This window comes from Corythoichthys intestinalis, chromosome 18, assembly GCF_030265065.1.
Source record: "Corythoichthys intestinalis isolate RoL2023-P3 chromosome 18, ASM3026506v1, whole genome shotgun sequence".
Taxonomy (NCBI): Eukaryota; Metazoa; Chordata; class Actinopteri; order Syngnathiformes; family Syngnathidae; genus Corythoichthys; species Corythoichthys intestinalis.
In genome coordinates, this window is record NC_080412.1 from 36,139,296 (window position 1) to 36,163,843 (window position 24,548).

The window sequence follows — 24,548 nt, forward strand, 5'->3', positions numbered from 1 at the left end:
GGCACTGTTTGAGGAACCTAATGGTGCAATCCAAAGCATCCAGGGATTCTCAGTAACATCTATTCATGCTAATCGGAAATGACTGAATCATATTTCAAATAAAACAATGGAATTTTTGTGTTCAATGATATAATTTTCATCTATTATTGAAACATTTTTAAATGTGTATTGGATGCAGATGAGGAGTGGAGGGTGAGTAGACTTTATTAGCTGTAGGAAATGGACAAACCTTCTCCCTGTTAATCATTCATCTGGACCACAAAGTGGGCTCACAAAGTAATTGTCCACTGAATTCATTCTGCACTTAGGATATTTTGGTTAAACACCTTCAAATGACTGACTGCACTATTTTGACTGAATTTTATTACAGTGACAACAAAGAGTTTTAGAGGTAAGTTCCAGTTTGGTATAGTTTCCACATTCTGCCATTTTTATTGAAAACAGTGTTAAATCCAGAATAATGTACTTTGGTGTGTTTTTACGGATTCATCTACATCATTGAGCACACAAAACACTTAAAAAAAAAACTTATATTAATATAATCGAAATGCAATTGAAATATTTTTTGGTGTAATATGCTTTTTATAGGTTTTTGCGACATCCCAGTAAGGAGAAAATGCACTTCTGAACTCTGAGCATTTGTGCCTATGATGTATTTTCCATGTATAACCCCTTCTTAACAATAAGCTTTCTTTATACGTACATTGTGTGCTTATACATAATACATCATTTGTGGATCTGAAGCTGAAGACTGCCATTGAGCCGAATCATTTTTAGTAGTATCGTCCATAATAGTCATGACACAAATTGCTGGTTAACAAAAAATCCTTAAGTTTGAAATACTGAAAATATTTAAAATTCAGCAGTGTTTTCACAATTGGCCTTTGCAACACAAACATTCCCACTAAACAACAACTGTTCGTTGGATGTACCTAGTGTGGCGACCATGACTTCATTATCACGTCTATGCTCCAGCATTTTTCCAGCAGTATTAGCGGGATGCAGGTGAGCCGGTTTTGGCTGTTCTCCATGATGTCTGGGTTCAGTGGCCACACAGCAAAAGGCTGCAGGAAGGAGGTTCATTAAAGTGTGTCTCCACTTCAACTTTAACATTTCTTTCCTTTAATAGTCAGAGACGCTCTCTGATGTCAACATGAAGGTCACAAAGCAACAGGATGACCAGCAATGATAAAACTACAGTGGCGTGACTGACAATAGACTAAATCCTTGTGGGAGAAAAGATGCGATTTGTTCTGTGTTATCTGCTGCTTCTTGGACGCACAAGCGTCTTGTCCACCTACGGGCCCTATCAACGAGCACAGATGACCGGCGATATTTTGTTGGGAGGGCTCTTCCCCATTCACTTTGGGGTGGCTTCCAAAGACCAAGATCTGGCAGCACGTCCTGAGTCCACACAATGCGTCAGGTGACTGACCTACTATTAACAGGCTAACAGAGGTGGGTTTAGTAACCAAAAATTTGACTCAAGTAAGAGTAGTGTTACTTCTAAACAATATTACTCAAATAAAAGTAAAAGTAGTCACTTATAAATTTATCCAAGTTCAAGTAAAAAAGCATTAGTTGAAAATAATACTCAAGTAATGAGTAACATTGTGAGTAACTACTTACAATGTCTGAGTTAAAAAAAAAAAGGAATATTTTTGTTTAGCACATTTTAATCTATACAGGTAGTCCCCTGGTTAAGAACGAGTTCCATTCTTATGCTGGCGACATAACTCGAATTTCCATGTAAATCGGAATTAACCCTTTAAATACCGTATTGGCCCAAATATAAAACGACCCCCTCTTTTTCAAGACTCAGTTTGAAAAAAGTCTTTTTGAACACCAAATTAATTTCTATACAGAAAATAATTACAGTATATCTGAAACAAATGATTATAACAATTAGGGCTGTCAAAATTAAAGCGTTAATTAATTTTTTAAAATTAATCACGTTAAAATATTTAACGCAATTAACGCATGCGCGGAACGACCCACTCATGCATTGCCGCGAACAGACTACAATTGCGTCGTTTGAAGTATATTGAGAGATTAGGGCAGAGACAAGCAAGTGGAGTGGACGCAGGTGTTACCGGCACCTGCCAAGCGGGCAGCTGTTATTTTTAATGTGACCGGCATTGTCAGATTGAGCAGTCAGGAAGAAAGTGGTCCAGCAAGAGAGGGAGCGAGAGAGTAGAGAAAGTGCGCAGTTAGCGCAGGCTCAAGTACTGCGTCCCCCACATGCTTTTGTTTTGCTAATAAAAGTACCCACAAAAAGCAATCCAACGCCTCTCGGTGATTATATGCACGCCGCCATCTTCCTCAGGAAGAAATCGGACGAACCGAGCCAATGGACGACAACGAGCCAACAAGAATCGCCTGTCCATAGCACCGCCAATTTCCAAGAAGGGCGAATTGGTAACGCAGGCATTTGTTGGAGCTGCGCTATTTAATGGAATAAGCGGTGGCATCTCTTCCGCAACTGTTATAACTATTGTGGCAAGCGACATGAGGAAGAATAACTGGAGATGATCTTTTTCTTAACACCATGTATTGTACTCAACGCAGAGAAGATATACCATTTGCAGCAACCACTGTGACTCATGCTTGCTCAAATTCCCATCATGCATTTGGGCAGTTAAGAACATTTAAGTCGCTACAGTATCATTTAGTGAAAGCACAACAAAAATAATATTCCTATCTCTCAAAAATAAAATAATGTTCACAAAAAGAAAAGCGCTCAATGCAAAGTGATCTGGCATTCTCAATCAAAACAGCTATGCAAAATAATACTCTATTCAAACATTAAGTTTAGCTCAACAAATACACTAGATGGCAATATTTAGTCACAATATACAAACTATCAAAATTACTATAACTTGTACTCACATTTATCTTTTAAGAATTACAAGTCTTTCTATCCGTGGATCAATTTCACAGAAAGAATGTTAATGTTAATGCTATCTTGTTGATTTATTGTTGTAATAAACAAATACAGTACTTATGTACCGTATGTTGAGTGTATATATCCATCTTGTCTTATCTTTCCATTCCAACAATAATTTACAGAAAAATATGGCATATTTTAGAGATGATTTGAATTGTGATTAATTACGATTAATACATTTTTAAGCTGTGATTAACTCGATTAAAATTTTTAATCGTTTAACAGCCCTAATAACAATATATTTGAGAGAAAATGCATTTTATTTTGCCTCTTTCAAATCTTAATATCTGAACATTTAGATATGTAAACTAAAGTGCAATCACATTCGTAAATGAATGGCTTCTGGTTTTTGAAATGTAAATAAGCCAATCTATTGTGATAAAACAGCAATATTGCAATAATTGCATTAACCATCAAAGTGAAGTCTAACTGTAACTGTAGTCTTGAAACAAATCTGAATAAAGAAAAAACATTGCAATAAAATAATGCAAACTGGTTAAACTTGAGAGTAGCTGAGATCTGTCATGACAGAATATCGCTTCAATGATATCTGGCGCCATCTAGCGTCGTGAATGACGTCGTGAATAACGTCTAGACCGCGAATATAAGACGACCCCCACTTTTTCAGTCTATTTTCAATGCAAAAAACACCATCTTACATTCGGGCCATTACGATGCCTCTTAATCGCTAAATAACTAGCCTAAATGTCCAAAAGTATTGTATTTTGTTTAACGATGGAGGATACATTGCCCTCTGGTGGCAGCGTTGGGTCTGGCTGGACTGCCGCCTTGGCTAGTATGACTGAGGACGAGACTCGTCTGACATGGATATAGGACAGCTGCCCTCTGGTTAGGCCTGCATAAGGCTGTAAGTTGTTTTAGCTAATGTATGTTTGTGTATGCATTTGCAATTTAAGTTTAGCGTTACAGTTTGTGGAGTTACGTGTGAGCGATTTGCTATGAGAATTGTAAATACGTTAGCATTCAAAGTATTTAGGAAAGCAAAGTTTTGATAAGCAAATTAGGCTAATTTAATCTACTAAATGTACATATTGATCAGACGTGATTGACGTTTGAACACTAATTGTTTTGTATCAGGAGTTTTATTGTTAAAAGGTTTGTCGTTTTGAACATCAGTGTATATATCTGTGTTACAGCTTTACAACTTGTCAGAAATGAAGGAAGTAAAAAGCTTCAAAAACCGCAATTGCCTTGTCTGCCGTCTGTCAAATTGAACAACTTCACGTTTAGTGAGGACAGAACACGTCATGATAATAAAGTTAAAAATAAGATACAGTGTGGTACAATAAGGTACTGTCTAAAATAATGACTGGAGACAAAATAGCGGATGAGACTGCGGCGTCATACCTGTGTACTATTTATTACATGACCATAATAGGCCAAAAAGATGACCCCAAAAAATCATCAAATTCTGACCAGAAAAACACTATGAAACCACATCTGTACAAAGAATATGAGTGCCATCTAGTGGTGAAAAAACATTGTTACCTCTAACTGCTATAATGGAGTCGTGGTTATGTGGTTATGTGGTTATTGTTGCGACATCTCATTGGTGAAACTGAGACAGCCACTGTCGGCATTTCTGGGAAAAATAAAGTCAATGTGTAGAATAAAGAGGAAAAATGTAACGACTCTAATGTAACTCAACGTAGCGGAGTAAGAGTAGTGTTTCTTCTTCACAAATCTACTCAAAAGTAAAAAGTACGGCGTGGTAAAATTGCTCTAAGAAGTACATTTTACTTCAAAACCTTCCCAGGTATATGTAACGGAGTAAATGTAATGCGTTACCACCCACCTCTGCTGGCCACAACATTACAGTTGTACACCTATGAGATTTATATTTCGATGAAAGATCAATTCTCAATATGTTCATAGTGTACCGAAGCAAGTGTCTGATGAGTATTTTCATCCAACAGGTTTAACTTCCGAGGTTTCCGCTGGCTGCAGGCTATGATATTTGCAATCGAGGAGATCAACAACAGCAGCACTCTCCTGCCCAACATCACTTTGGGCTACAGAATCTTTGACACGTGTAATGCTGTATCAAAGGCCCTGGAGGCCACTCTTAGTTTTGTAGCCCAGAATAAGATAGACTCCTTGAATTTGGATGAATTTTGCAACTGCACTGACCACATCCCATCCACTATCGCAGTGGTAGGAGCTGCTGGATCTGCTGTCTCCACAGCAGTGGCAAACCTATTGGGACTGTTTTATATTCCACAGGTGAGTCTGCATGTGCACTGTCAAGTTTTATCAAAATAAGAGCAAAGTTTGAAAATAAAGATCTTTAAAGTAGAAAGTTTTAGTATCTATACAGTGGTACCTCTACTTACGAACGTCTCGACATACAGAATTTTCAGGTTAAGACACGCCTTAATGGGAAAATATTGCCTTTGTTAGGAAGAAATTTCAGGATAAGTAAGTAAGAGTCGTACGCTAAAAGGTCCTGAAGGGGTTATTGTATCAACTTTGCAGCGCCAACTAGTGGCAACAGAAAGTCACCTATTTTACTTATACATGTCCAGTTCTTTTCAGGTCGTTCATCGTAGTTACAAGACCTTTTGTAATCCTACATTTTAAGGCCCATGTCTGTTGCCGTGACGACTCTATGTTCGCTATTAAAGGAAGTAGATTTTTTCAGGGACTTATTTAGCCATTTGATAGAGCCATGAAATTTGGCACACTTGGTTGAACTGGCCAAATTAGAAGATTCGTTTTGGTTTTGAATAAGGGCGTGGCTACACAGCTCAGTAGCGCCTCCTTTTTTGTGGGACCCTCTTTACAGGGTTTGTTTCCTCCTAGGTGTGTGGATGTATTTCACACACAGCACACATTTACCCTTTCATGCAAGCATTCACACACCAAAGGTGCTGCTGACATGCAAGGCCAACCCATTGGGGGCAAATTAGGGTTCAGTGCCTTGCCCAAGGGCACTTTGACAATGGGCAGTCGTAACCGGGAATCGAACCCAGGACAACTCAAGCTACCAACTGCGCCACGGCCACCCATTTTACATTAAACACATCTCCGATTCAATGTTTACTGTGCAGTAATCTAATAGTAACATGTATTTGTTACATGTTTGGATGCACTTTTATGCATTATTAAAGATTTAAGTCTGAAGTTTGGGGGGCTTGGAACGGATTAGGGCATATACATGGAAAACGCATTTCTATTACAAAATTGTCAAGTTACGAAACTACTTCCAGAACCAAATCATTTCAAAAATAGAGTACCACTGTATTTGGCAAGTCAAAAAGTCACATCTTAAGAGTTACCCTTAAGGGCTGTTATGACTGCGAAAATCATATCAGTAACTATAAATCTCTTAAATATTCGTATTTAAGAACTTGAAATGTGAGACTTGTGTACACTGCATATTTTTACTCACCAAGTGAGTTTGAAATGAAGTCCTCTTAGGTTAATTGCATAAGCGGATTTTAAGGGGGGGGCCAGGGGCGCCAGCTCCCCCCTGGGGGCCGAAAAGTGTCATTGCATGAAAATGACTTTCCTATATATATAAAAGTTGTAAAGCAATAAAACTGCAAGAATAATGAATGAAATGAACAACATAATACATTTTTATCAGGGCCGGCCCAGGCCATTTGGGGGCCCTAAGCAAAATAATGCAATGGGGCCCATATTTTTGGCCCACCATTTCGTCACAGTGTACTGTGAAACCCATACATGCAATCCAACTCATATGTCCATATTTTGTATATTAATCAGATTTTGTTGCACTGCATACTTCAAACTTCTCACCCCAAATGATTGTCAGTACTTACAGTAGATAGCGCCAAACCTTTTTCTAAAAGAGGAAAGAAAGAGGTTAAGGAAGAATTTTTATTTTTTTAAGCTTGTAATCAAGTATCAAAACTCACAAAATTCAAATAAAGCAAACTGTAGTAAACAAAATGGAATATAAATTAAACAATTGCCAGATTGGGGCCCCCCTAGAGGTCAGGGGCCCTAAGCAGCTGCATAGTCTGAGTATAGGCTGGGCCGGCCCTGATTTTTATAATGGGTCAAAATTATTTTTTTGAACAGATCATGTGACTAGCACCTTAGGCGATCATTTGCTTTGCATATAATTTAAAAAAAAAAAAAAAAAGGGTAGGGCAATTTTATTTTTCAAATTATTTTTTCTTTGATGGAAAATATTTTTTTTGATTGAAGCAACTTATTTTGGGATTGAATGATTTAGACACAAATGTCCTACCCATAATATGGCCCGAACACAAAAAGGATTGCTTCAATCAAAGAAAACTTTTTCAACGAAAAATCAAGTGTTCAAATGCAAATTTTTCAATCCCAAATATTTTTTCGCATTCAAAAACGATTTCTGTGATTGAAATCTTTTTTTTTTTTCATTGAAGTGATTTTTCTTTTTGAAAATATATTTTTTTGAAGCAACTTATTTTTTGGTTGAATAATAAAGACAAAAACAACCTAGCCAAAATGTGGCCCAAACACAAATTAACATTACTTCAATCAAAAAAGTTGGCTCAATAAAAAAAAAAAAAAAAAAAACTTGACTCCAATCAAAAAAAAAAAAAAAAAAAAAAAAAAATCAAAGAAAAATAGCTTTCACATGCATTATTTTGAGTTTCAAAATTATTTTTGCATTTTTTGGATTGCAACAACTTTTTTTTGTGTTTTTAATTGAAGCTTCTCTTTTTTGATTGAATAATAAAGACACAAATCTTCCTCCATATGGCTCCGCCCAGGCGATACAATTTTTGACTGGGGTAACTACATTGGCACAACACCGGCGGGGGTACCATATTCAATGGATGACGGTCTTGGCTAAAAGTATTGCCTAAGCAGCCTGATTTAGAATTCCCTTCAAGAATGATCGTGAACAAAAAAACACTCATTGTCAACTTATTATTATAAATATTCTTGTAAGTTAATTTTATTGCTGACACTGCGTTTCGAGGTCATCAACATGTTGTGCCCCCCCTGCCCCAAAAGTCAAACTCCGCCTATGGTTAATTAATTTTAGAGTAAAAACATACAGTATTATGAAACTAAACATTGATCAATAACTGTCATGTTTCAGATAAGCTATGCTTCATCCAGTCGCCTTCTAAGTAACAAGAACCAGTACAAGTCCTTCATGAGAACAATTCCTTCCGACGAGTCCCAGGCTACGGCACTGGCCGATGTAATTGAGTACTTTCAATGGAACTGGGTCATTGCCGTGGCCTCAGATGATGACTACGGACGGCCCGGTATTGAGAAGTTTGAAAAAGAGATGGAGGAAAGGGATATTTGCATTCATCTAAATGAACTCATCTCACAGTACATGGAGGAGCACGAAATCCAAGCGCTTGCCGACAGAATTGAAAACTCCAGCGCCAAAGTTATTGTGGTGTTCGCCAGTGGTCCAGATATGGAGCCTCTAATTAAAGAGATGGTCAGGAGAAACATCACCGATCGTACTTGGATCGCTAGCGAAGCTTGGGCGAGCTCATCCCTCATTGCTAAACCTGAATATCTCGATGTGGTGGCAGGTACTGTTGGTTTTGCTTTAAAGGCGGGGCATATTCCCGAGTTTAAAGAGTTCCTGCAGCATGTCCAACCAAAGAAAGATAATCATAATGACTTTGTCAGGGAGTTTTGGGAAGAAACCTTCAACTGTTATCTGAAGGACAGTCCAAGACTCCAAGAAAGTGACAATGGTAGCACAAGTTTTAGGCCTTTGTGTACTGGTGACGAAGACATCACAAGTGTGGAGACACCATACCTGGACTACACCCACCTTCGTATCTCCTACAATGTATACGTTGCGGTTTACTCCATTGCACAGGCCCTGCAGAACGTATTAACCTGTACACCTGGACATGGGCTTTTTGCAAACAACTCCTGCGCCGATATAAAGAAAATAGAAGCATGGCAGGTAAAACGTTAAGACTTATTCAACAGACAAACATGCTAAATACCGTACTGGCCCGAATATAAGACAGTGTTTTTTGCATTGAAATAAGACTAAAAAAGAGGGGGTCATCTTATATTCGCGGTCTAGACATTATACCCATTCACGACGCCAGATGGCGCCAGATATCATTGAAGCGATGTTCTATCATGACAGATCTCAGCTACTCTCCCCATTCACGACTCTAGATGGCGTCAGATATCATTGAAGCGATGATCTGTCATGACAGATCTCAGCTACTCTCGTTTAACCAGTTTGCATTATTTTATTGCGATGTTTTTCCTAATTCAGATTTGTTTCAAGACTATAGTTACAGTTAGACTTCACTTTGATGGTAAATGCAGTTATTGCAATTTTGTTGTTTTATCACAATAGATTGGTTTATTTACATTTCAAAAACCAGAAGCCATTCATTTACGAATGTGATGGCACTTTAGTTTACATATTTAAATGTTCAGATATTAAGATTTGAATGAGGCAAAATAACATGCTTTTTCTCTCAAATATATTGTTATTTTCATTTGTTTCAGATGTACTGTAATTATTTTCTGTATGAAAATTAATTTGGTGTTCAAGAAGTCTTTTTTCAAACTTGAGTCTTGAAAAAGAGGGGGTCGTCTTATAATCAGGGCCGTCTTATATTCGGGCCAATACGGTATGTCCAATTACAACCTAACCTGGTGATTTATGCACCTCAGGTACTAAAGCAGCTCAGACATTTGAAATATCCCAACCGTGCTGGAGGAAAGATGCATTTAGATGATTTTGACTTGTCTGCAAACTACACCATAATCAACTGGCACAGGTCTGCTGAAGATGGTTCTGTGGTGTTTGAAGAGGTTGGATATTATAATATGCATGCCAAGAGGGGAGCCAAGCTTGTCATTGACAAGACAAAGATTCTCTGGAATGGATACAGTTTGGAGGTACATGACAACAGCTACAGTGCCTTGCAAAAGTATTCGGCCCCCTTGAACCTTGCAACCTTTCGCCACATTTCAGGCTTCAAACATAAAGATATAAAATTTTAATTTTTTGTCAAGAATCAACAACAAGTGGGACACAATTGTGAAGTGGAACAAAATTTATTGGATAATTTAAACTTTTTTAACAAATAAAAAACTGAAAAGTGGGGTGTGCAATATTATTCGGCCCCCTTGCGTTAATACTTTGTAGCGCCACCTTTTGCTCCAATTACAGCTGCAAGTCGCTTGGGGTATGTTTCTATCAGTTTGGCACATCGAGAGACTGACATTCTTGCCCATTCTTCCTTGCAAAACAGCTCGAGCTCAGTGAGGTTGGATGGAGAGTGTTTGTGAACAGCAGTCTTCAGCTCTTTCCGCAGATTCCCGATTGGATTCAGGTCTGGACTTTGACTCGGCCATTCTAACACCTGGATACGTTTATTTTTTAACCATTCCATTGTAGATTTGGCTTTATGTTTTGGATCATTGTCCTGTTGGAAGATAAATCTCCGTCCCAGTCTCAGGTCTTGTGCAGATACCAACAGGTTTTCTTCCAGAATGTTCCTGTATTTGGCTGCATCCATCTTCCCGTCAATTTTAACCATCTTCCCTGTCCCTGCTGAAGAAAAGCAGGCCCAAACCATGATGCTGCCACCAACCATGTTTGACAGTGGGGATGGTGTGTTCAGGGTGATGAGCTGTGTTGCTTTTACGCCAAACATATTGTTTTGCATTGTGGCCAATAAGTTCAATTTTGGTTTCATCTGACCAGAGCACCTTCTTCCACATGTTTGGTGTGTCTCCCAGGTGGCTTGTGGCAAACTTTAAACGAGACTTTTTATGGATATCTTTGAGAAATGGCTTTCTTCTTGCCACTCTTCCATAAAGGCCAGATTTGTGCAGTGTACGACTGATTGTTGTCCTATGGACAGACTCTCCCACCTCAGCTGTAGATCTCTGCAGCCTCTTGGCTGCATCTCTGATCAGTTTTCTCCTTGTTTGAGAAGAAAGTTTGGAAGGATGGCCTGGTCTTGGTAGATTTGCAGTGGTCTGATGCTCCTTCCATTTCAATATGATGGCTTGCACAGTGCTCCTTGAGATGTTTAAAGCTTGGGAAATCTTTTTGTATCCAAATCCGGCTTTAAACTTCTCCACAACAGTATCTCGGACCTGCCTGGTGTGTTCCTTGGTTTTCATAATGCTCTCTGCACTTTAAACAGAACCCTGAGACTATCACAGAGCAGGTGCATTTATACGGAGACTTGATTACACACAGGTGGATTCTATTTATCATCATCGGTCATTTAGGACAACATTTAATCATTCAGAGATCCTCGCTGAACTTCTGGAGTGAGTTTGCTTCACTGAAAGTAAAGGGGCCGAATAATATTGCACGCCCCACTTTTCAGTTTTTTATTTGTTAAAAAAGTTTAAATTATCCAATAAATGTTGTTCCACTTCACGATTGTGTCCCACTTGTTGTTGATTCTTGACAAAAAAAATTACATTTCATATCTTTATGTTTGAAGCCTGAAATGTGGCGAAAGGTTGCAAGATTCAAGGGAGCCGAATACTTTTGCAAGGCACTGTATATTTATGCTAAAATAGTTTACAGTCAAGAAAATAAGCATTTGAACACCCTGCTATTTTGCAAGTTCTCCCACTTAGAAATCATGGAGGAGTCTGAAATTTTTATCGTAGGTGCATGTCCACTGTAAGAGAGATCATTTAAAAAGAAAAATCCAAAAATTAAAATGCATGATTTTACGATACAGCTGCAAATAAGTATTTGAACACCTGTCAATGAGCTAGAATTATGACCTTGAAAGACCTGTTAGTCCGCCTATTAAAAGTCCACCTCCACTCCATGTATTATCCTGAATCAGATTCACTTGTTTGAGGTCGATGGCAGCATAAAGACACCTGTCCACCCCATGCAATCAGTAAGACTCAAACTTGTAACATAGTCATGACCAAAGAGCTGTCCAAAGACACCATAGACAAAATTGTTTACCTCCACAAGACTGGAAAGGGCTACGGAGCAATTGCCAAGCAGCTTGGTGAAAAAAGGTCCACTGTTGGAGCAATCATTAGAAAATGGAAGAAGCTAAACATTATGGTCAATCTCAATCGGAGTGGAGCCCCATGTAAGTCTCCTCGTGGGGTCTGAATTATCTGAAGAAAGGTGAGGAATCAGCTCAGAACTACACGACAGGAGTTGGTCAATGACCTGAAAAGAGCTGGGACCACCGTTTCCAAATTTACTGTTGGGAGTACACTAGACGTCACGGTTTGAAATCATGCATGGCACAGATGGTTCCCCCTGCTTAAACCAGCACATGTCAAGGCCCGTCTAAAGTTCGCCTATGACCATTTGGATGATGCAGTGGACTCATGGTAGCAAGTTTTGTGGTCAAATAGGAATAAAATAGAGCTTTTTGGTCATAATTCCATTAACCGTGTTTGGAGGAAGAAGAATGATAAGTACTCAAGAACACCATCCCTACTGTGAATCATGAGGGTGGTAGCATCTTGCTTTGGGAGTTTTTTCTGCGCATGGATGACTGGGGCCCTGTATTGTGACATTCTGGGGAACGACCTCCTTCCTTCAGATTGAGCATTGAAGATAGGTCGTGACTGACAACATGACAATGACCTGAAGCACACAGCCAGGAAAACCAAGGAGTGGCTCCGTAAGAAGCTTAACAAGGTTCTACCATGGCCTAGCCAGTCTCCAGACCTAAACCCAATAGAAAACATTTGGAGGGAGCTAACACTCCATGTTTCTTAGTGACAGCCCGGAAACCTGAGTGATGGCTGGGCCAAAATCCCTCTTGCAATGTGTGCAAACCTGGTGAAAAACTACAGGAAATGTTTGACCTCTGTAACTGCAAACAAAGGCAACTGTTCCAAATATTAACAATCGTTTTTCAGGTGTTCAAATATTTATTTGCAGCTGTATCACACAAATAAATTGTAAAAAACAACAACAAAAAAATCATACATTGTTATTTCTGGATGGATGTATCTCTCTCAGAGTGGACATGCACCTACGATGAAAATTTCAGACCCCGCCATTATTTCTAAGAGGCAGAACTTTCAAAATACCAGGGTGTTCGAATACATATTTTCTTCACTGTATATCGGTCTGGATAGAATATTCAGATCTGTTCGTTTTTTGCCTCTTTTGACAACTTAATTTGTTTTCTGTTTCCAATCAATCAGGTGCCGTTCTCCAACTGCAGTGAGGATTGTGAACCTGGTACCAGAAAGGGCATTATAGACAGTATGCCCACATGTTGCTTTGAATGCACTGAATGCTCAGATGGAGAATACAGTAACCATAAAGGTACAACTCAAAGCAGAGATTTATATTGTATGCTTGAAAAGTTGCAGTTGTCAATTTCATCTTATTTTTTACAGATGCCAGCATTTGCACCAAATGTCCTAATAACTCCTGGTCAAGTGGAAACCACACTTCTTGCTTTTTGAAGGAAATAGAGTTTCTGTCCTGGACTGAGCCATTTGGGATAGCACTGGCCATATGCGCAGTATTGGGGGTGGTCCTGACAGCTTTTGTGATAGGAGTGTTTGTCAAGTTCCGCAACACTCCCATAGTGAAGGCTACAAACCGAGAGCTGTCATACTTGCTGCTCTTCTCGCTTATCTGTTGCTTCTCCAGCTCACTTATCTTTATCGGGCAACCGCACGATTGGATGTGTCGTCTCCGTCAACCGGCTTTCGGTGTCAGTTTTGTTCTTTGCATTTCTTGTATTCTAGTCAAAACCAACAGAGTGCTATTGGTTTTCGAGGCTAAGATTCCGACCAGTTTCCACCGTAAATGGTGGGGATTAAACCTGCAGTTCCTTTTGGTGTTCCTCTTCACATTTGTCCAAGTTATGATATGCGTTGTGTGGCTTTACAACGCTCCCCCTTCCAGTTATATGAACCACGATATCGATGAGATTATTTTCATCACCTGCAACGAAGGCTCTGAGATGGCTCTCGCGTTTCTCATTGGCTACACATGCCTCCTGGCGGCGATCTGTTTCTTCTTTGCATTCAAATCCCGCAAACTTCCAGAAAATTTCACGGAAGCCAAGTTTATTACATTTAGCATGCTCATATTCTTCATTGTTTGGATCTCTTTCATCCCCGCCTACTTTAGTACATATGGCAAGTTTGTTTCAGCAGTGGAGGTCATTGCGATTCTAGCATCCAGCTTTGGGATGCTAGCCTGTATTTTCTTCAATAAGGTGTACATCATCCTCTTCAAATCTTCCAGGAACACCATAGAGGAAGTTAGGTGCAGCACGGCAGCCCACGCCTTCAAAGTGGCCGCCAAAGCCACACTCAAACAGGGCACTGTGTCCAGAAAAAAGTCCGGTAGCATAGGGGGCTCGTCCGCCTCCTCCCCGTCATCCTCCATCAGCCTTAAAACCAACGGGGAGGGTCGGGAGACACCATCTGGAAGGCAAAAGCCAAGAGTAAGCTTCGGCAGCAGTACAGTCATGTTGTCATTAAGCTTCGAGGAGTCGAGAAGAAGTTCTTTGATGTGATTGCTTACCTTTTAATTATACCTTTTCTGTTTTGGGTGATGTTAAAAAGTAAGGGAAAACATGCTAGTCTGCCTGATATACTGTTACTTATAGTTAGCGTTCAGCTTTTAATTGATTTGTGTCACTAATACACATTTTGTATTAAAACATTCTTGAAAAACATTGTTTTCTTGAAGCTTTTTGTGTACTCAGGATCAATGGCGCGGGAAGTGGGGTGCTGAGGGTGCTGCAGCACTCCCTTGTGTTTGGGAGGGAAAAAAGTGTTTTGGTAGATTCTCTTTTGTGTTGTCAAAAATAAATACCGTAATTTCTGGACCATAAAGCGCACCTGATTGCAAGCCACAACGGCCAAATTTCACAGAATTTTACAAATAAATCTGACTATAAGCCGCAGATGTCCATATCTTAACGTAGGATATTTACATAGATGTTAAATAGAAATATTTAACATATAACGATATGGCATTTTTTTTAAATTAAAAAACAGCTAAATTTGATTTGGAAAAATAATTTGCGTTATAATACACGGGCGCTTTTATTTCCAATACAAAAACTCACAACATACACTCTAGGTCAGGTGTCCCCAAACTAAGGCCCGCCTCCATATTTGGTCCCGCCCCCTGAACAATTTTTTTTTTCTCCCCCAATAGTGTTATTTATTTCCTGGCTTTTTTCTGTGCAGAACCCAGAGTGGGTTATTTGGTTATTATCTATTTAATAGTGTTATTATATTATATTATATTATATTATATTATATTATATTATATTATATTATATTATATTATATTATATTATATTATATTATATTATATTTTGGGCTGTCAAACAATTAAAAATTTTAATCTAGTTAATCACGTCTTAAAAATTAATTAATCGTAATTAATCACAATTCAAACTATCTATAAAATATGCCATATTTTTCTGTAAATTATTGTTGGAATGGAAATATAAGACACAAGATGGATAAATACATTCAACATACTGTACAAAAAGTACTGTATTTGTTTATTATAACAATAAATCAACAAGATGGCATTAACATTATTAACATTCTGTTAAAGCGATCCATGGATAGAAAGACTTGTAGTTCTTAAAAGATAAATGTTAGTACAAGTTATAGAAATTTTATATTAAACCCCCTCTTAATGTTTGCGGGGCAGGTGCGTTAAATGCGTCAAATATTTTAACGTGATTAATTTTAAAATTAATTACCGCCCGTTAACGCGATAATTTTGACAGCCCTATATATTATACTATGTTATATTATATTAAATTATAATTATCATTTTTATTTTATTCACTTTTGTTCCGTGAAAAATTCAGAAAGGGTTATTTGAGTGTGGCTTTCTGAAAAACAATAAATTTTTACATGTAGGCACTCCTGCAATCATCACACTTTTTCTCTTACAAACTGACCCGGCCCCTCATCAGAGAAGTAAAAAGTTATGTGGCCCTCACAGGAAAAAGTTTGGGGACCCTTGCTCTAGGTGAAAAAGAACGGTGTCTTTGTAGTAACCTAGTAGTAGTACATCAACTATCCAGCATGCGTGTGTACTGTTATTGTGCACGTCTTGTATAGAGAAAATGCGTATGACAAGTTTGGACCGAAACAGCTGTTTTTGGATGGGAAGCGCGAAAAAGGATCCTCAGCACCCCCTGCTGTGAGTGACCTTTCAGCGCCCCTGCTCAGAATAAAAAAAAAATATTGTGAGGCATCAATGAAGGTAGAACGCAATGATATTTGGATATCCGTGTATTTATTTTCCCCATAAACTTCATGGCAATTTGTTTTTCCTCACTGTATATTTTAGCCAAAGTTTGGTTTCGTCAACAATGACGCAACGAAAATATTTTGTTAACAAACACCTGTTTAATGATGATAACGAGACGATACCGAGCTAAAAACATAGTATGGAAGACTAAAACATAACTAGATGAATGCCAGTTTTCTTCTGACAAGACGAGAACGAGACGAAATGTGCAATAATTTCCGTCACATGTTCACAGTGTGTGACATTTTATGTGTAGTTAGCATGTGTCGTAGCAGTGTCTGGTTGTGTCACTCGTGACGTGTTGCGCCCTTCCAGACTCACCAATGTGTTGTCTCCAGGCTACATGTTGGCTTGCACACACGTTAAGATTTATTCCTTTGGCCAAAGAGAATATACAAAGTTGCTTTAGCCTTTAAAGGTCTGTGCATTAAGCTAATGCTAACGGCGAGCGTCATCTTGAACTCTCGGACAACCTTTTATACTTGCAGTTCGTGGCGTCGAGGTGGGCATAATTAATTAAAAATAATAAACTGTTTTTATTGTATTGTACTGTATTATCACCAAGTTGGCGTTGTCCTTGTAGCTGGACGCTATATCTGCTCGTCTGTCAATGTTCATTTGAAATACTTGTAAAACTTTATTTATTTGTTTATGGAGTATTTTTATTTCATTTTACATTGTTAGTAAACATCAACTAAACGCAATTAGTCTTGAGCTTTGGACAACAAAAACTAGCAAGACAAACACATTTTGAGGTGACTAAAAAAATAACTAAGACAAATAGGTATTATCATCCAAAAGACTAAGACTAACATGAAAATTAAATGGGCTGCCAAAAACAACACTGATTTTAGCATTAATTAAAAAAGATAGATAAAAATCTCTACAGAATGATGAAAATTGCTGTTTTTCATGTTCAAAATAATTTAATCTAATTCCAAACAAACGACTCGAGTGTCCTACATTTACGGTCAAATAGCATTTTGACAAGTCTCTATGTACACATGCTAACCCAACCAAAACACATACAAAACATATGACTTGTTTCATTCCCAAGACCTGAGGTCTAACCAAAGCTCCAATGTGGACTGTTTTGCTTTCCAGCATAAAGTATCTTGACCCAAACTCTTTAAATTTAAATGAGGTTTTAAAAGGAAAAAACACACTGATCAACTAAGCAATAAATGTCTAAATATGAATAGTAAACATGCATTCAAACGCTTCTGAGAATTTGTGGAAAGTGTTTTATAGAGGACTTTCAGTGTTTGCTTATCACAACTGTGTGACAGGAGCAAACACTGAAGATGTGTCTCACATAAATGCCATTCAGACAACAGGCCTTCACTATAGGTAGCCTAGACATGCATGAGGTAGAAGTATCAGAGCGAAACGCCTTTGAGGGTGGTACTATTTGTTTAAAATTACTCAGGCAACTGTGAAGAAAACAAAGTCAGATATCCAAGTTGAACTTATTTTTTCTTGGCCTTTTGTTATTGCACAATTAAATATGAACTGCGTAAACATTGGTATCTTTGTCAGATAATTTGTTCCGTTATATTAATTTAACAAGTTCCCAGCGGGGAATTACCGTCACTCTCATTCCTAGACATCAGTCAAAAAAAAAAAATCAGGGGTCCAGTTGCATTTTGCGACTAAAATTAGAGCCAGTGCGAGTATTTTTTCCATTTACATGCGTGACCAGTAACATTGTGGTTTTTTTTTTTTTTTTTGTTTTTTTGTTTTTTTTAGTTGTTGCGGTTGCTGTCAAACTCCTTCAAAGTTAAATCCACTAGTTGGCGCTAATGTAATGAGCTTGTCAAGGGAAAATAAAACAGAAGAAAAAGACGGTAGACGATGTGTGAAGCGATTGCCCCTCGGCCAGGGTGGGGTTGGCCCCTCCCGACTCGATGCCGGGCAAACTGGAGGATATAAAAACTGCATAGTGGGAAATTAAACCATGAAAGGGAACCGCTTGTACCCAGAGTCACACAGGCGCGGAATCACTTTCACTTTCATGACTTTTTGGACTGTCAAATTGTTGCTACTTCCAGGAGAACGAGACTCACAAAACGGGCTAGACTTTCTTTGTCGATTTATTCCAATCGCAAATCGGCAACTACTTGTAAAAGCAGAGAATGACCACGCTCCCATGTGATGCATTCAAATGCGTCAACGGAAGAAACAGCGCTCACAAAACGAACTCGGACAAGCTGGCGACAGAACATATAATATACAGTATATATTATATATATTGTGACATCACACGAGGTAGGCCTAGGTAACCCTAAACCCTAACCAGGAAGGAGCTCAAGACGCCAAGGTTTCCAACACATAGCTTTTTCATTCACAAAAGAGCGGGCTTTCCCAAAAGAAAGTGGACGAAATGCGGCACAAGAAACAACAAAAACAACGAACTAAGTGTTTCAAAAAAGTCAACTTAGGTCTGTTCTCATTTGGCTTCCCGACTCCCGACTAAAACACGTGACTATCTTTAGAGTCTGTTTTTTAGTTTTTTTTTTTTCATGTAAATATTTATTTTTATGTCATGAATGGGACACTCCACATCCATGTTTCAGCTGGGTCTCCCTTAAAAAAATCCCATGTTAACCTAATTTGTAAGCAGTATACTGGTTGTTGTCAAAACTGATACTGAATAAAAATAAATTCATAAGTTTGTAGTTTTATGCATTTATTATGAAAGTATCGGTTAAACAGTGAAAATTAAAGGAAAACTTTGCATGTCAATTTACAGTGTGCGCCTCTGAATCCTTTGCTTGCGCTCCTGAAATTTTAAGATAGGGGCCATTGTGCTCTTAGTAAAAAATGTTAGTCTGGAGCCCTGAATAATCATTATATATTACCACGTGGAATGCTGTATAAAGTACCAACTCCAGAATGCTAAATTGTGGTAGACAAAAAACTAAGTATTTAATCATGAAAGTTCTAGTAAATACTTTTCTTAAAAATCCAACATAATAGCTGAGTAAAAGCTGTTACAGTTCCTTGGCCCGAGAGGGATGACATGCTGAGATGGCCAGCATCAGGGTTGACCTAAAACAGGCTCAGAAGCAGCTGGACAACTAAAGACTATCCAAACAAGAAATAGAATCCAACCGAGACCAGCATGATGTTCACATTTGATCTTTACAATAGAATGAGACTGAAAGATGTTTCAATTGTCTCAGGTCAAACTATTGATTTATTTTACAGCTTCTTTCCCAGAGCCATTACTTTCCTAAATTAACACACACACAAAAACTGAACTCCTCATAAACGCTCTTTAACTTGGGTATGTAACCTGTACTCAACCGTGAACCTGCACATCACTTGAACCACTTTTCTATTAATAGAAAAATTTGATTCATATTTTATTATTGGGGTTGCAGAAATGACGCTGCTAAATTAGGACCGCATTGCACTACTTCTGTGTTGCACATATTTCAGTCTAAGCAAGTTATAGCTTATAGTTATGGAGTATATATTTTCCCCATTTTATTTTATTTTATTTTATTTTTTATTTTAATTAGGGCTGTCAAAATTATTGCGTTAACGGGCGGTAATTAATTTTTTAAATTAATCACGTTAAAATATTTGACGCAATTAACGCACATGCCCCGCTCAGACAGATTTAAATGACAGTATAGTGAAATGCCCACTTGTTAATTTTAAAAGTTTTGTGGAGTTTTGCTGCCCTCTGCTGGCGCTTGGGTGCGACTGATTTTATAGGTTTCAGCACCCATGAGCATTGTGTAAGTAATTATTGACATCAACAATGGCGGGCTACTAGTTTATTTTTTGATTGAAAAATTTACAAATTTTATTAAAACGAAAACATTAAGAGGGGTTTTAATATAAAATTTCTAAAACTTATACTAACATTTATCTTTTAAGAACTACAATTGTTTCTATCCATGGATCGCTTTAACAGAATGTTAATAATGTTAATGCTATCTTGTTGATTTATTGTTACAATAATCAAATACAGTCCTTATGTACCGCATGTTTTAATTAAATACATCCCGGCATGTTATACTGGAGTGCCACATCAAATGTCATTGTTTACAATATTCTTTTCGTTGCTGACAAAGAAAATGAAGACCTATTCTACTCTATTTTAAATACAGTAAAAGGTTCGCAGCTAATTAATTCTCCTCTCTATTCTATGTAAATCAGTTCATGAGGAACACCTACATATGGTGGAAAACACTCAGGTGACTTGAAGTTCCGCTGTGAGACCCCCGTTTAGCCAACTTTCAAAATTGTCCTATATGCATGTCTGATACACCATTGGAAAGCTTAAAATCTCAGTTTTCTAGGGGAAGAAAAATTTTGAACAGGAGGGCATTTTTAAAATAATAAAATATAATATATAATAATAATAATAATAATATATTATATTATATATTTTATATAAATATAATTAATTACCTTCGTTTTATGGCCGGGTTGAAACAAAAGCGGTTGCGGTCGTCTGTAAAAGGGGGTTTCAAGGGTAAAACGGACAAATTAAAAATATTTCTGGGGCTTAATGCGCCATGAATCTGCTATGGCAGCATATAGACATATTGTTTTATCAAACACAACAGTTGTCTTGGCTTAAAATACAGCAGTTTCTTTTAAAGAAGAGTGCAAGAGCAGAAACTGCTTTTTCAGTCTTGTCTGTGTTTTCCGCCATATGTACTGCAATAATACCAAGTACCGTACTCAAAGAACATGTCTATTTTTCAGATGGTGAGACAATTTTTAATATTTTGGCCTACTACATTCATGGATTTGAATGTTAATCATTACGAATAGCCAGGTGTGAAAGTGAGCCAGAACGGTCCAGAACGCAGTTCCGGTATGAGATTTGGCACAGGAAATGGAGCGGAACGGTGCTTTGATCCCAAAATTATGACAGATTTTCATTCAAAATTGTATTTTAAAGTAACATACGTAACCAAAATAAGTACAAATGACTTACATTATGCACAGTGAAATGGAATATCTTTATATATATACATATATATATATATATATATATATATATATATAATATTATAAGGAAATAAGTAGCATAACATAGGTAAATGAACAGAAATAAGTCCAAAGTGCACATAAACTATACTGCCAAATGTACGACATTTTAGACAAGAATTTCTGGACCTTGTTTAAGTAAAAAAAAAAAAAAAAAAATTAAAACCTTATTGTGTTCAATCTTTTTTTTATTTTTTTATTTATTTTTATTTTTTTAATTTCATTTCAGGCAGTTACATTCATCTTCACAAATGCAGATCTTTGCTTTCAAGAAACAACAGAGACAAAAGAAAGATACAAAACAAAACAAAACAAAATGCCTGAAAGGGAGTGGGACGAAGAAAACTTATTAAATCCCACCCCAATTTCTCAAGTATCATCAAAATAAATAACTATTTTCCTGCAACCTGTATCTGTTTAGTTACATAGAATACATCCTTCCCCGACACATATAACGGGAGGGCCGAACCCTCAATATTGGTTCCCTCAGTCAAAAGAGAGAAAACAAGAACAACAAAACCAAAATATGTGTATATGTATAGGGTTAGGGTTAGGGTTAGGGTTATATATATATATATATATATATGTGTGTGTGTGTGCGTGTGTATATGTGTGTGTAAATATATACAAATACACACACACTTATATTGCGTATATCCATACCAGTATGGTAAAAGACCTACACTGTACATTTAAGACCCTCCCTGAATATACTTAGACCAAATTAATTGTTTATAATGAAATTTATATATGTGAATATTTTTACACTCTCTTAGTGATTAACTCAGATTGTTCCATAATTTAACTCCTCGTACAGACACACAGAAGCTCTTACGAGTCGTTCTAAATCTAGGAAGTACGAACTCCCCGTGAGTTCTTAAATTGTGAGCTCTTTCACGAATGGTGAAATGTGTTTGTAACTTTGCGGGTAATGTGTTGTTAAAAGCTTTATATAGAATTATGGAAGTGTTGTAATCGACTAGGTCTTGAAATTTAAACAATTTAGATTGAAGAAATAGTTCATGGGTATGATCCAGAAATCCAGTCTTATGAATGATGCGAACTGCTCGTTTCTGTACTATGACTAAAGGATTTGTCGTATTGCGATAGGTATTCCCCCACACTTCCACACAGTATGTAAGATATGGGAGAATCAAGGTACAGTACAGAATACGGAGTGCATTGTGATCAAGATATATTTTAACTTTGTTCAAAATTGAAAGGCTTCTTGAAATTTTGGTTTTTATATGTCTGATGTGGGGTCTCCAAGACAGTTTGTCATCAATTATAACTCCCAAAAATTTCTTCTCAACAACATTTTCAATTTGTATACCTTCAATACTAAATGTTGGTTTTGTATCAATTTTTGCATTCCCAAAAATCATTGCTTTAGTTTTACTTATATTCAATGATAATTTATTTATATCCATCCATTTTTTAATCAAGTTTAGTTCCCTGTTCACGGTAGTTACAAGTTCAATGTAACTATCACTACTGTAAAAAATATTTGTATCATCTGCGAAGAGAATGAGTTTTATAACTTGGGATACATTAAATATATCATTTATATACAAAGAGAAAAGCTTAGGCCCCAACACTGACCCTTGTGGAACCCCACATGAAATACCTAGTTTATTTGATGAATAAGAGCCGATGTTGACATATTGCTCCCTGCCTGTTAAATAACTTTTCACCCAGTCCCCAGCTACCCCGCGAATACCATATTTTTCTAATTTTTCAAGTAAGACTGAATGATTTATTGTATCAAAAGCTTTCTTGAGGTCAACAAAAATCCCAACCGCATATTTATTCTGGTCAAGTGCATTAGTAATTCCCTCTACTGCCTCAATTATCGCCATTGAAGTAGTTCTATGCGTTTTAAACCCATATTGTCCTGCATTTAGTATTTGATGTTTCTCTAGGAACTTTTCAAGTCTAAAATTAAAAAGTTTTTCTAAAATTTTTGAAAATTGTGGCAATCGAGAGATTGGTCTATAATTTGTGAAATTGTGTTTATCGTTGCTCTTGAATAATGGTATTACTTTAGCAATTTTCATTTTTTGAGGAAAACAACCAGACTGAAGGGATAAATTACAGAAATATGTTAAGGGCTTTACAATGGAAAATATAATCTTTTTTATTACTAACATGTTAATATCATGATAATCCACAGATGACTTACTTTTACATTTTAATACAATATTAATAATTTCCTTGTCATCTGTACATGTGAGGAACATCGAAGATGGATTTCTTATAATCATTTTGTGACAGTTATTAACAGTATGGCATGGAATTTCAGCAGCCAACTGAGGGGCAACATTTGTAAAAAATTTATTAAAACCATCAACGATATCATTCATGTTATGGATGTTCCCATTTCCATCGGTAAAATAATCAGGATATGATCGAGCTGGAGATCCTTGTTTAATTAAATGATTTAGTGTATCCCAAGTTGCTTTCATATTATTTTTATTTGCATGTAATCTTTTTTTATAGTACACTTGTTTACTTGTTCTAATGATGTCGGTCAACTTATTTTTGTATGTTTTATATCTCTGTTCCGCCTCTTTTGTTTTGCTTTGATGAACTGTTTATATAAATTATTTTTCTTTTTGCAAGCATTCATAATTCCTTTTGTGAGCCAAGGACTTTTTGTCTTTTTTTTCTTGATAGAATATTCTTTAACAGGACAATGTTTGTTATATAAGAAGGTGAATATAACTAGAAAAGTATCGTAGGCACGATCTTTCTTACTTTAGCTATATGTGTTTTACCACGAGAACTGCATGTAATGCTTACTGTATCATTTACGATACAAATTAGAGAACGTATATATACAAATTAGTTTTTAAAAATATCTTTAAATGTTATTATTATGTTCAAGGACCACATAAAGCTTTCAAATTTAAAAAAAAATTAGAATTTTCTGTTCATTATTTCTGGGGTCGGGCATTATTAACATGATGTTCTGAACCTCCCAATCAGAGAAAATAAAATAAGTCTCTTCAACTCTTTCCTTTCTCTTAAAGATCTGATCAATTCTCCGTTGCATTGCCCATTTTTATTAATTAATTCAACAAGCTTGTTCTTTTTTGTTTTCCAGAAAACATGTGCATTTGAACCAATCAGAGATAACTATCCATGCTGATCACATGTCAGTATGTCAGCCAACTGAACAGATAACTGAGTCCAGGCCATGGAGGTGGGTTAGCTGAGCGCATGCACACATCGACGTGACTCATGTGTGGCAGCCTGGCAGATTGTTTATGGCATTACTTTAAAATACAATTTTGAATGAAAATCAGTTTCTCATGTATGCCTTAATAC

At 37.0% G+C, this 24,548-nt stretch overlaps 1 protein-coding gene across 1 annotated transcript; it reads left to right on the plus strand.

The window, feature by feature from the left end:
- Positions 1 to 1,241: 1,241 nt before the first annotated feature.
- casr (calcium-sensing receptor) lies at positions 1,242 to 14,430 on the plus strand. Its single transcript, XM_057820987.1, has 6 exons — positions 1,242 to 1,426; positions 4,885 to 5,191; positions 8,031 to 8,870; positions 9,605 to 9,832; positions 13,097 to 13,220; positions 13,295 to 14,430. Exons 1-6 carry the CDS (start codon positions 1,242 to 1,244, stop codon positions 14,428 to 14,430), a joined length of 2,820 nt encoding a protein of 939 aa, XP_057676970.1.
- Positions 14,431 to 24,548: the final 10,118 nt, after the last annotated feature.

Excerpts from the sequence above, each read along its gene's own strand:
- casr (XM_057820987.1), top strand. The coding sequence starts at position 1,242 with ATGCGATTTGTTCTGTGTTATCTGCTGCTTCTTGGACGCACAAGCGTC. Across the intron at positions 1,427-4,884 it reads GAGTCCACACAATGCGTCAG|GTTTAACTTCCGAGGTTTCC; the intron begins GTGACTGACCTA and ends TTCATCCAACAG. Across the intron at positions 8,871-9,604 it reads AGAAAATAGAAGCATGGCAG|GTACTAAAGCAGCTCAGACA; the intron begins GTAAAACGTTAA and ends TATGCACCTCAG.